Below are 13,334 nucleotides of genomic sequence, written 5' to 3'. Positions count from 1 at the left end.
ACTGGTCAAGAAAAGCTATTTTGTTAGTAATATAAAAGAGTCGGGGATATTATTGTACAGGTGAGAGCATGCACACTGTACATACAGCATGCTTGTGTGTGTTGGGAAGGTGTTGTTTTGCAGCTGACCACAGTGACCCCTGTATGTATTTGTGTTGAAGCTGTCACATGTCACTGCCGGACCAGCTGGTGTCTCTCTGGTCTCTGGTGAACTTCGGGGCAGAGAATTTCGCTCTCTGTCATCCTCAAACCGTCACAGTCTACATGGTTCACTCCAGCTCAAGCTAATTTGTTTGCTCTGTGTTTAAAAAAAATAAATAAAAATTAATATTAAAATAGAATGGAAGTAATGACAAAAACAGCAATCCAATGACTCTGGGTCCACAGATGTGTATCTGCAGCGAGGGCTTTCTGCCTTAATCTGACTCCCTCACAAATTTTTTACCAAAAGAAATCAAACCACTGAAGAGGTAGACTGCCTTTTAAAAACAACCCAGGAACAAGTCAAAAAAATAGAGTGAAAATCTTCACAAATAAACACCTCTTAAAAAAAGAAAAAGAGTGCTCTTGGTGTGTCCATGCCTATTGTAAATAGTGCAGCAATTATGAAAAAATTATGGAAATGGTTAGCGATGCAATAACCTTTTTATATGGCATTTATGTACTAATGTCTCCAAAGCTTTTTTTTGTCTGACCATGAATAAAAACACTCCAAAGTAAGCAAAATCTCATAATTGAGAAATCCTAACCAGCATAATGTGTTGTCTTTTTGACCAGAAAAATAAATTTTGACACACACACAGGCAAGTTATTACCACGGTAACCTTTCCTCGTCTCGGCACATTTCTGCTATTTGTTTGTAAAGCTGCTAGTTTTTCAAAACAAAGCAGCATCTGATAAGAATACTACCTTAAGTACTCTGTCCATCCTCCCAGGTGTAAATACCATAGCTCACTACACACACACACACACACACACTCACACTCACACTCACACTCACACTCACACTCACACACACACACTGACGCTGTCAACATCTTCACCACATGCTTGGTCATGATGCATAGGGGCGACTGGTGAGATGAACCAGCTGTCCCTGCATCTGGTTGCTGCCTGGTCAACATGCTGCACACACATCCACACTACACCGGTTGTCCTCTTGTTCTTGTAACGTTCTAGAAAACGCCAACAATTTGCCGAAAGACTCCAACTGCAGTGTTGAAACAGTGACTGAGATTGATAGGCTGATTTCAATCTCTCTGTGTGCCTCTTAGGTGGAGGAGGGAAGAGGAATGGTCGCAGTAAGAAATGGAAGGAGATGCTAAAACTCCCCCACATCAGCCAGTGTGAGGAGCTACGCCGGACTATTGGTGAGAAGTGTGTGTGTGTGTGTGTGTGTGTGTGTGTCTGTGTGTGTGTGTGTGTGTGAGAAAGCTAAAAGATAAGGTGCCATGCTATGTCGTTGGGGTGGGTCTGACTGCGGGAGGAAGCTCAGATTGGACTTCCTTCCTGTTTCTACCCGTCTCCACCCGCAGTTACAGGCAGGGGACAGGAAACAGTGTGTATAGATGTGTTTGTGTGTATCTGACTAAGGGAAGCTGTTTGCATAGTCATTTCTTTATCCCAAAGTCTCCCCTAACATTAGATCTGTGTCTCAATGAATCTGTCTGCTCACACACCAAATCAAAACGTCTTCACTACTGCTTCCTTCATGTATACTACATTCAGGTTTGACTTAGTAGATAGAAACCAGTAGAAAGTAGGGGCGACATTCTCTTTTTGTGGCACAGACAAGTGCTCTACTCCTGGGCTACATTATCTCTTCGTTCCCCCCACCCACCCTGGTCCTCTGAATGCCACAGCACTTTGTGTGTGTGTGTGTGTGTGTGTGTGTGTGTGTGTGTGTGTGTGTTAGTGCGTCACAGCTATCTTTGCCAGAGATTGCAGTGCTACCCTCCCCCACTCTCCCTCCCTCTTTTTTGTCTCCATGCCTCCCCCTCCCATTATCTGCTTCTCTCTCTCCCTCCCTCTTTCCACCACTTCAGAGTAGCATAGAGTGGCAGAACAGAGGAGTTATGGAGCGAGTGAATAAACGAAACAAAAAGAGAGGCTTTTACAACGGGAGGAAAGATCTCCTAAGGACAGGAGGGAGTGTGCGAAACAACTGGAGGAAAGAAGGGAGGCTGAGTGAAAGATGTAGATGAACATACTCCCTACGGTGATACCTCCTACTCAGCGTCAATTGTGTTCCTTGTCGTTTTGTCTTTATATCACAAATCATTACTTGCAGATCTAATTATCATAAACTTGAATGTAGCTGTCATCTGCCGCGATAGATTACCTGCTTAAAAACACAGCACATAAATGTCACTTTAAGTGTGAAGAAGCATTGTGCTTGTCATATCTTACATATTTATTCCCATTTGGAGTATAACCTAGTAGAGGATTCTAAAAGTGTGTGTGTGTGTGTGTGTGTGTGTGTGTGTGTGTGTGTGTGTGTGTGTGTGTGTGTGTGTGTGTGTGTGTGTGTGTGTGTGTGTGTGTGTGTGTGTGTGTGTGTGTGTGTGTGTGTGTGTGTGTGTGTGTGTGTGTGTGTGTGTGTGTGTGTGTGTGTGTGTGTGTGTGTGTGTGTGTGTGTGTGTGTGTGTGTGTGTGTGTGTGTGTGTGTCAGCTGTTGAATTTTACATACGTCACTATTACATAGATGCTATTGCATAATTTCCCTATCACACTGAGCGCAGGATCAAAATAATCCCTTTTTTGCTCCTTAAACACACAGACGTGTAGGCATGTACACACACACCTGTTTGCAGAGACGCTCACACATGCCCATACACAGTGTAGGCACAGTAAAGCGACTGATAGCAGTGTCTTTGTTGTGTCTTGATAATGTCAGGCATTTGACCTTAGCCTTGACAAGTGTGCAGTGCTTCTAGGAAGCCTAGATTACATTATGTGGGCTGCAGCCACTTTGTCTGCCAGACTTAGGCCTTTATCCCCCTCTCTCCTCCTCTCCTTCTCTCTTCTCTCTTTTCTTCTCTGCTATCCATCCAATGCATACAGTACACCTCCGCCTATTACTTTTGTTCTCTAACAAGCATGCACACCTACTGCACATACGTACACTTGTGGCTGGACATTCACTGTCTCACTGTCTCAGTCTTAGCCTAAATTGGAGTTTTAATTAAGTTGTAATTTCAGCATACTTCACTGGCTCAGACAGTTACTACTAATCCAGGCTAGTTCAAGCTTTATAACTCTCCTTTTCTTGATTTTCTTTCCTTTCATTTACTTGTTACATTCACTTCTGACACCTTTTTTGTCTTGCACGTTCTCTCTCGTCTTACTTTCCCAGTTGTTTTTTGGGACACAGGAGCGGTTACTCTTATGCAATGAGGAAAACTGTCATTGGTTTCCACCTGGCTTATGTTTTCATATTCAAATGATTTAACCCAGACCAAGGCCAAAGAAACTGTGGGTCTTTGGTCTTTCTATATTTACAGTATACATTTTATGACAGAATTTGTAGTTTTGCAGATGAGCAATCTGTAAACTTTATTTAAGAAATAGGCAAGATAGAGAGAGACAGATTAACATATGTTCTAAAAAACAAAATGGGGGTTTGGAAAACATGCATACCTATAGAGGGAAAATGCGGAACAGGAGATCTAAAATGTAACAAGTGGTGAACCCCCAGAAGGGGAAAGGTCTTTGTCTTGGAGTGTAATAGCAGAATTACAATTCTCGTTTGTTTTTGAATGTGTGTGTGTTGTAGCTTTGTTGGAGGTGCCATTGTTCTGTGCATATCTTAAGTTCATATGGTTTGCTCTTTGTTTTTTGGCTTTTGTAATACGGCAGATGTTAAGAGAGATTTTGTTGTGGGATGGGATTACTGGAAAAACAATAGAACATTGTTTAAAAAAAAGATTAAGAGAGACATGAATGTGATCTAGCATGGTTTCTGTCTTGATATTCGGACATTAACAGACACAGTTAATGTTGTATGCCCAACTATTTTCTTAACAATTAACAATTAAATCCTTTATATAATTTATTTATTCATTTCAACTTTCCTTTTTTTTAAAACACCAGGCTAACATGAATTACCTTTTGTAGTAGTTGTTGCTCTTACAGGAATATGTCACATACTTAGAAAATTGACTTGTTTACTGTTAAGGTATGAAAACCTGGAAACTATAATTATTCAGGTGTTCCTGGGTACAGGTTGTTGCCAAGTCCCAGTTTTCTGTGTACCGTTATAATGTAAACAAATTATGACAGAAAATAACACAGTATATACAGAACTGCTGGGACTACTCCCCTCTATTACAGCAAGTAAAGGTGGTGTGTGTGATAGAGGTGTTACAGTAGCAGTACATTTTTTGTCACAAGGCTCAGAATGTGCAACATTAACATGAATTTATATAAATCTAGAGCACAGATATATTCCTTTATTTTGGGGCTCGAAAGTTTGGGCACCCCAGGTAAAAAAATGTATTAATGTGCATAAAGAAGCCAAGAAAAAAAATCTCCAGAAGGCATCAAATGACAGATTAGACATTTATATGTCACAAAAAGTGACATAAGATTTTATTTCCATCATTTGCACTTTCAAAATAACAAAACAAAAAACTGGCGTCTGCAAAAGTTTGGGCACCCTGGAGAATTTATCGCATGCACCGCCTCCTTTGGAAAGCTGAGACCTGACAGTGTCATGGATTGTTCTCAATCACGTGTGGAAAGACCATGTGATGTCAATCTTAAGGTTTTAAATTCCCAGACTCATCTGACCTCGCCCCATAAATCAGCACCATGGGTTCTTTTAAGCAGTTTATCTAAAAAACGGAAAAAGTTGACACGCACAAAGCAAGAGAAGGCTATAAGAAGATAGCAAAGCATTTTCAGATGCCAGTATCCTCTGTTTGGAATGTAATTAAGAAATAGCAGTCATCATGAAGAGTGGAAGTTAAAGCAAGATCTGGAAGAGCAAGAAAAATAGCATACAAAACAGCTCGCAGGATTGTGAGAAAAGGAAGTCCAAACCCACATTTGACTGCACGATCCATCCAGAAAGACCTGGCACACACTGGAGCTGTGGTACACCGTTCCACTATAAAGAGATACTCTTACAAATATGGTCTTCATGGCAGAGTCATCAGAAGAAGTTTGCAAATGAACATATAGACAAGCCTGATGCATTGTGGGAACAAGTTCTGTGGACCGATAAGGTTAACGTAGAACTTTTTGGCCGGAATGAGCAAAGGTACTTTTGGAGAAGAAAGGGCACAGAATTTAATGAAATGAACATCTCTCCAAATGTTACGCATGGGGGTTGTTCAATCAGGCTTTGGGGTTGTATTGCAGCCGGTGGAACATGGAACATTTCACGAGTAGAAGGAAAAATGGATTCAATAAAATTTCAGCAAATTATGGATGCTAACTTAATGTCTTCTGTAAAAAAGCTGACGTTAAAGAGAGGATGGCTTCTACAAATGGAAAATTATCCTAAACACACCTCAAAATCCACGGTGGATTACATCAAGAGGCATAAACTGAAGGTTTTGCCATGACCTTCACAATCTCCTGACCTCAAAATAATTTAAAATCTATGGATAGACCTTTTAAAAGAGCAGTGCTTGACCGCCCACAAATCTCAAAGAACTGGAAGACTTTTGGAAGGAAGAATGGGCGAAGAGACCTCAAACAAGAATTGAAAGACTCTTGGCTGGCTACAAGCAGCATTTACAAGCTGTGATACTTGCCAAAGGGGGCAGTACAAGGTATTAACTCTGCAGGGTGCCCAAACATTTGCAGATGCCATTTTTTTGTTTTCTGTTATATTGTGTTAATGATGGAAACAAAATCAAACTTTTTTGACATATATGAATATCTAATCTGTCGTTGGATGCCTTTTTGGAGATTTTTCCATCTTTTTCTTGGCTTCTTTATGCACATTTATACCATTTTTTTACCTGGGGTGCCCAAACTTTTGAGCCCAACTGTATATGGCATGCATTTGCTAATAAGTGACAGTGCTCTAAGCCTTATAGATGAATGTAGTGTAGTGTCTACGGTTCAAAAGCTTAAATTATATAAATATAATATATATATAAAATATATATATATATATATACATATAAAACTTGTATAATTATGAAGCCATCGCTTCATTAGGATTATGTTGGTTGCTACCCAGTGACACATGGATCATTTTGGCGTCATATACATTGCTCATTCATTGCTCAATGGCTTAGTTAAAGGATGAAAGTCCTTTTAAGAATATTGCACAACAGTTTCTGTGATTTCCGTGTTAGGAACATTGGAGTTCATCACCACAAAGAGGGACCAGTTGTGCTGTGGTTCAGCAGGAAATGCTAATTGGAATGTAACTACCCTGAAATCCGCACAGCAAAACCTGAAGCAAGACACAGACCTTATCAAGATGCTCATTGTAAACTACTGCGTTAGTGTATTCCCCTAAGAAAATATTAACTAAAAGAAAGAATCCGAAATCTCTAGCTTTTGGGTTGCTGAACTGCAGACACTAACTATTCAAGCTTAGAGAGCCTTCAAAGTTCATTTTCTTCTCAACCAGAGTGGAAAAGTTGACTTTGTTGAATTTGATTTGTTTAGGTTCACACTGCCCATAAACAAACAAACCATCCCATCAACAAAAGTCCCATGTACTCATAAGAAGATTTTTTTTATTGGACAGTGTTTACAACACATTTGTTTGCAAAATACAAAGCGAGATCGAAATTGTCAGGTATTCACAACATTGTTCTCACCTGGCCAGATAAATCGAGCTAAAGGAGTTAACGCTCCACACATTTTGTGCTGCACAGACACCCTAAAATTGCTTTTATCAATAATGACAGCAAGGGGCTTTCCGAGCTTTAGCTCAAAGATGAACACAGATGACAGGGAATCCAAAAACTTGGTGATCAAAGATGAAATGCATTGTCTGAAGACAAGTGCAACGCAATACAGTTAAAGATCTCTCAGTGAGATTTTCTGAAAGAGCTTTTTGTTCTTCTAAAACACAGTGGTCTCACAGTGGAAGGGGAAGCAATAAAAAATATCATATCTCTCCGCTCTACTGTTTGCTCAACAAAGCGATAACTTAGGTTTTGTGGTTGTATAAGTGGTGAGTTTGAATGAGGAGCACTGAGCTGCAGAGCAGAGGGGAATGCTGTGTAATAAACAGTGCAGCTGGGAGGGCTGTTGTGAAAATTTGATTTACTGTCAGAGGTTGTCTTGTAGCTGTCACCACCACAGAAATTTTCAACCCATGCATCCCTCCTCTTCCTCTATTCAAGTGCGCTTGTGTACGTGAATGTGTGTGGCCTATTTTTGTTTGTATTTGTATCTTGTGTTTGTGTCCTTTATGTCAACCAGTGATGGAAAATGTTCTGGGTCTTCTTCCTCATTTGGTGCCAGAGGAAATATGACTCAAATGGACGCCATTAGTCCTAATAGGCTGGGGCCAGCTGCACAGGAGACACACACACACAGACACACAGACACACAGACACACACCAAATAGAAAACACACATTAAGAAAACATTAGACTTGTTCAAGATGAGCCGGGTCTGTGCAGAATCGATCACCAGCGATCGCTGCCCGTTGCATGCCGGTTAGATTTGTGTCTGACTTGATCCCGACTTGCTCTGACGTCATGCACACATGGCTAACGATAACTTCACAAGATCAAGGCGGTCGCAGCTCTGAGACGCAGGCAGCGCGGTTGCTTTTCACCGACTGCAAGACACTTGTGTAGACAGAGCATGCTGGGTAACGCCGGCCTCTCAGCTGATTAAACAGCTGATTCAGAATTGACAACATGAAGGCCTCTTTTTTTAATAAACGTTTTGTTGATTTTGAATTGGGATTTTAACTATTAGTCTGATTGAAAGGCTTACTCTGTACAGAACACATGTTGTGTGGCTGATAGTGACATTTAGAAGTCAGAGAGACTAAATTTGTTCAGATTACGGACCATATACATTTGGTCTGTTAATTAAAATCAGCAACAGATCACATGTAGAGCATTTTGAATGGCTACTCTGTCATAATTAAAACAACAGGAGACTGTGTACAAGCTGATGTATGGGTCTGTTGACATTTTATACATGACATTTTTAAATCGGAATTCAGTGTTTCTGTCACATCCTGTTCAGCCTGAAGGCTAGAGGAAACGGCTGGAAACGGTCCGACTAGAGAGCAGATTTTTGTCCCCGCCCCCGGCTGCTGTCGCCTGCTCTTGTCCACTTTACAGGCGAGGTGCAGTTCATCGCAAACAAGCCTATTGAAATACAGTGTGTTTTGTTTTTAGCATGTTGTAGCATAAGCAAATGTATTTATTAAGGGACAGCTTGCTTTTTGTGACGGTTTCTTTTTGTGGCTCTCACCCTTATAGTATTAACTGCTGTTTTTTATGATGTTTATTAATAGGATTAGCCTATTTTAGTTGAGTTACTGGTTGTGCATGATACAACAGCACCTTTCAAAGGTAGGGGAATATACCTTTTAGACTTCTCCAAAGTACACTCTAACCGAAATACACATTGTAACATCATCTAGCCAACATGTTCATAAAGGTACACATTTTTCTATTAATATAGAGAATAAGAGAGAGAATAAGGATATGAGATTTAAAGTTTCCGTCTGTCTTAGCTAGCCTCCATTCCACGTATATTAGCATCTTAACTGTGGTTGGTTTTTCTCAGTCTCTTCTCTGTCTTTCTGATATAATTTTTACATATATTTTTTGTTACAAGGGTATCTTCAATTGTCATGCGCAGTATAAGATGAACCACTTGCCTGTTTTGCAAAAATTAAAACCTCTATTTGGTTAGCATTTAACATCAATGAGTTAGCTTACATTGCCTAACTCATAGGCTATGCTAACTCACAGGATAGTTTCTTAGTGGCCTTTTTGTCCTAGTGGTATTTTACAAAAAAATTACAAAGAGCCCTCAAAAAAGAAGGGAAAAAAAGGAGAAGACAATTCTGTTTAGAAGAACTGTTTTATTTAGTACACAGTACCTACACGGACTTTCCTGACTCATCTTGTGACTGCTTGTAGGGTCCCAGACCTCAGGTTTGGAACCACTGTTACAGTATATTTTTTAGTGTAGTAATGTTTCTCCATTTTTCACCCTCTGCTCCCCTCAGAGAGGGACTACACCAGTCTATGTGAGAAGCAGCCCATTGGTCGGCTGTTATTCCGTCAGTACTGTGACACCAGGCCAGAGCTGAAGCGCTGCATCGAGTTTATGGATACTGTGGTAAGACATCAAATTAACCTTTTACAATCACTCTGCTTATTCTCTGTTCTTATAACTATCCTTCTTTCTTCATTCTTTTACTTGTCTGTTCCTCTGTCTTTGTCTCTCATTTTATTCGCTTTTCTGTGACTTGTCTCATGAGAGGGAATCGGGTCCCGCAGACCAATGAATAGGAGAGGAAAGTCCGAGCTTGGTCCTTTTGGCTGCTCTTGGCAGTAGGACAAGGGGGGTGGGCGTAGGGGGTGATTAGCGACTTAGACAGGCTGTCAGAAGACAGACCACTCCCCTTCCTCCATGCACTCCTCCATGATGTCAAGCCCACGTCAGAGACAGGTCCCCTGGGTGAGCAGTCAAACACAGTCCCGAGCTTGTCTCTAGGCCCCTGGAGGTATGCGAGAAAGGAAAACTGGGGGGGGGGGGGGGGGGGGGGGGGGGGGGGGGGTGTCATGCTTATTTAATAAGAACCTACATTAGACTTTTTTCAAGTTAGGTGGACAGGCACAAAGGTACATACACAAGGAGTGACTGACTCGTACACGTAAAAATGCAAGAAATGAAACAAGCTGCATTTTAGTACTTAACATGTGCTGTTAGTCCCACTGAGGGCGACATGCCTTGGCTGTGATGCACAGTCACATCACTCGTTCCCATTCCTCTCCGGCAAACTTTGAAAAAAGAAAAAAAACACACGGCTCAGAGCGGTCAAACTCCAGAACAACTTTCTGCCTACAGCCATGTTTGACCAAAAACACATTCTGTGACGGTGCGAAGGCGTGAAAACTGAGGCCTCATCCTGGTAGCTGACGAATGTAACGGGCGAAGCGTGAAGATGAACATGGTTGCCAGTTTGCTGCCTTGATTAAGATGAGATGTTTTTTTTGACAAGTACCATCTCTCTATTTGTCTGCGGCAAAATGCTCACTTCTATTTAAATTCCTTCCCCTCTCTTTTGGGTCTCATTAAACCCTCTACCCTTCTCCCGCTCTCCTCCTCCCCATCTCAACCTTTCTCTCAGCCTTCTGGTGCCGTCTCTCTTTGACCTTATTTGGAAAGATACTAAAGATGGCTTAATGAGTGTGGCTTCCTGCGCTGTTGTAGTTGCTCACTCTGTTCTTCTCCGACAGGCCATGTACCAGCTCGCTCCTGACGAGAAGAGGAGAGACTACGGACTGAATGTTTTAGACACATACTTTAATAATGGGGTATGCTGCACAAACAACTACTTAATAACAGAGCTAGTCAATATGGAACTAATATTTTACTCGATTATTGCTTCTTTTAATATGACATCATTACATCTACATTTAGTAATGACTTAACACATATTTGCCAATGATGTATCACACATATATGATGGATTGTAACAACTTCTGACTTTATCCAAGGTGTATGTAGCCAAATACGTGTATTAACCCCTTAGCATTGGTGTACTACTGGCACTTGTGTATCATTGTCACCTCTGTCTGCAGCAAAATTGGGTAGTGCTCACACCTTTTATTTTTGGTTCTCTTGGTTGCGTTGAGATCATTATTGGTTGAGGAAGAAGGTTCTGTCGTCTAATAAGACCAAAATTAAACCTTTGCTCATCATACAACACTATTTTTGGTGTAAACAAAACCAGCTACATTACCGAAAACGCACTCCTAGAAATAGAATACCCTAAGCAGGCTGTCCTGTAGCGCAAGTTGTGTATAACCTTTTTTTTTTATGTGTAATTGCATCACAGACTCTTCTTGGTGCACTTTGGTCCTCAATATAATTTAAAGCATTCTCACTGCTCTATATAGTGGACCAAACTGATAAATCAAACCTTTCTGTGTTGGTGTGACAGGGTGTGTACTTTCACAAGTAGAAAGGGACGAGGCGTCTGATAGTGTTTTGATCTTTTTTCTTTAGCCTTGGTGTTCTGCAGCCATGTTACACCATCATCTTACTTAGTTATGTCCCTCTCTGTCTGTCTGTCTGTCTGCCTCACCCCTCTGTCTCTCTCTTTGTTACCCTCAAGTCGGCAGCCCATCTGCCAGCCGTACCCCCTGATGTGGTCGCTGGGTGTCGGGAGAGGCTGGAGCAGAGTCCATGTAAGGATCTCTTTAATGACTGCACCAAGTAAGTCTCTAACTCACATATAGATTTGTGTTTTATTATTAGTTGTACTATACACTATACTATAGATGGTTTGTGTTTTTCTTTATGATTGACTCTATCCAACAAAGTGCAACAGAGTCCTGTTCCTGCAGAAAGTGTGTGTTTGTAGACTGTGTGGATTAGTGCACCCTGTCACTAGTGATGATGAGGCAGCTGGCACCTGGAGTGCAGTAACACACACACACACACACACACACACACACACACACACACACACACACACACACACACACACACACACACACTATGCAGGCAAATGAAAAAGAGCAGTGGGCAGAGAAAGCATCCGGATGGCTGGCATGAAAACAACAGCCACCTCAGTGCTCCCCATACACACACACTCTCACACACATACAAACACGGATTTATGTACACACACACACACACACACACACACACACACACACACACACACACACACACACACTTGCAGGTGTTTCTCCTTCCTGCTCTGAGTGCCAGGAGACGCAAACAGACTGGGGATTATTACCCCAAATGTACTTCTGATTGCACAGACTGACACACATTCACACACCTCAACGTGACTTTGTATCAGCCCAATAATTTAACTCTGTCACAGTAACTTTCTGTTGCACAGAACATCAACTGAATGATATAATGTGGATATCATGATAGGTTGTCATATTTACCTTGTCAACAATAAATGTAATCATTACTGTTACTGGATATATACTCTATGCCAGAGCTTTATATATACTGTATATATATTTTATTTTACCTTTCTTGTTTTGGCCCACCTCTGAGGTGTTTGTTTTAATTAGTATGAGCAGTTGATGTCTGAACTATACTGTGAGCTGATTGGTTTGTTGAGGTTCTGGTTAGATATCATTGGTTGTTGTAGCTTTTTTCAGTTTAATTAAAGTGAATTGTGTGTAAAGTAAGAATGGTAAGAGATTCATAATGATGGTAACTCAACACATTTGTCCATCCCTAAACAGAAAACATGAAGTGATTTTCATAGAAAAGAATACCTAAATATTGCTGGATTGTGTAAACACTCTGGCAGTGACTTGGCAGGAAATGAAATGCAACCCAGTACTTCTGCCATACAACACATTTTATTTTATAGAATTTGTTTGTCAGGAAACGTTTATAAAAACATACATCAATATATCACATCAATACATATAATACACAATACAATTCACCTCTTCAAATCAGGACGCTTCAAAAAAACAGACCCCTGTTTCTTAAGTCCTGGCAAAAGCCAAAATTCTGTGAAGTCCCAACTTTTAGCCACAGAAGCAGACAGACTTTGGTTGGAAATGCTGCAGCCAGCCTCTGATTCACTTGAGCTTCCCCGGGGAATACCGGAATCTGCTAGAAGGAACTAAGGAGAAGTGGGAATGATGGTTGGAAAAACACTGTTATGTTCTCAGCCTGCTCTCCTGTAGCTGTCGGAGTTCTAAAATCAATGAGGTTCAGAAGCTGGTCATGCTGACTACACTGATACACTGTTACCGTTTTTACTTTTTGCAATTCATTTTTTCTCCAGGCATGGAGGAAGTTATTGAGACCAATAGTTTTGTAAAATGCCGTAATGTGTGTGTGTGTGTGTGTGTGTGTGGGTTTAGGTTGGTTTAGGTTCAGATGAACACAACACACTGTCTTCTTCACTGTCTTCTTTCTTAGGCATTTCAGGTCATGGTCTGTTGCTCTGGTTTCCTTCCTTTCGGCATGCATCTCTATTTTAACACCAGAGTAGTCAAAAGGGCACTGGGGTGGGCAGAGAAAAGGTGTGAAAAAAAAGAGGCCACAGAATTATAACTCTGAGAAATTATAACACTGAAGAAGATACTAAAGTAATTTATGCCTTGGGAAGCATCCAATCCATTCAGACTGACTTCAGAGGGAGCAAGGAAGATGCAATAGGCTGCA

The 13,334-nt window shown here is 41.0% G+C and overlaps 1 protein-coding gene across 3 annotated transcripts in view; it reads left to right on the top strand.

Annotated features, from left to right (window-relative positions):
* Positions 1-13,334, top strand: part of grk4 (G protein-coupled receptor kinase 4) — a 47,407-nt gene that overhangs the window by 10,765 nt on the left and 23,308 nt on the right. For all 3 annotated transcript variants that reach the window (XR_004658621.1, XR_004658629.1, XM_034886612.1), the window contains exons 2-5: positions 1,274-1,369; positions 9,178-9,290; positions 10,415-10,492; positions 11,296-11,396. Coding sequence is in view for 1 of the 3 variants with exons in the window: in XM_034886612.1 (XP_034742503.1) it covers positions 1,274-1,369; positions 9,178-9,290; positions 10,415-10,492; positions 11,296-11,396 (388 nt within the window). In the remaining 2 variants the exon portion in view is untranslated. The remainder of the gene's footprint in view (positions 1-1,273; positions 1,370-9,177; positions 9,291-10,414; positions 10,493-11,295; positions 11,397-13,334) is intronic.

This window comes from Etheostoma cragini, chromosome 2 (genome assembly GCF_013103735.1).
Source record: "Etheostoma cragini isolate CJK2018 chromosome 2, CSU_Ecrag_1.0, whole genome shotgun sequence".
Classification (NCBI taxonomy): domain Eukaryota; kingdom Metazoa; phylum Chordata; class Actinopteri; order Perciformes; family Percidae; genus Etheostoma; species Etheostoma cragini.
This window is presented reverse-complemented; position numbering and strand designations above follow the sequence as displayed.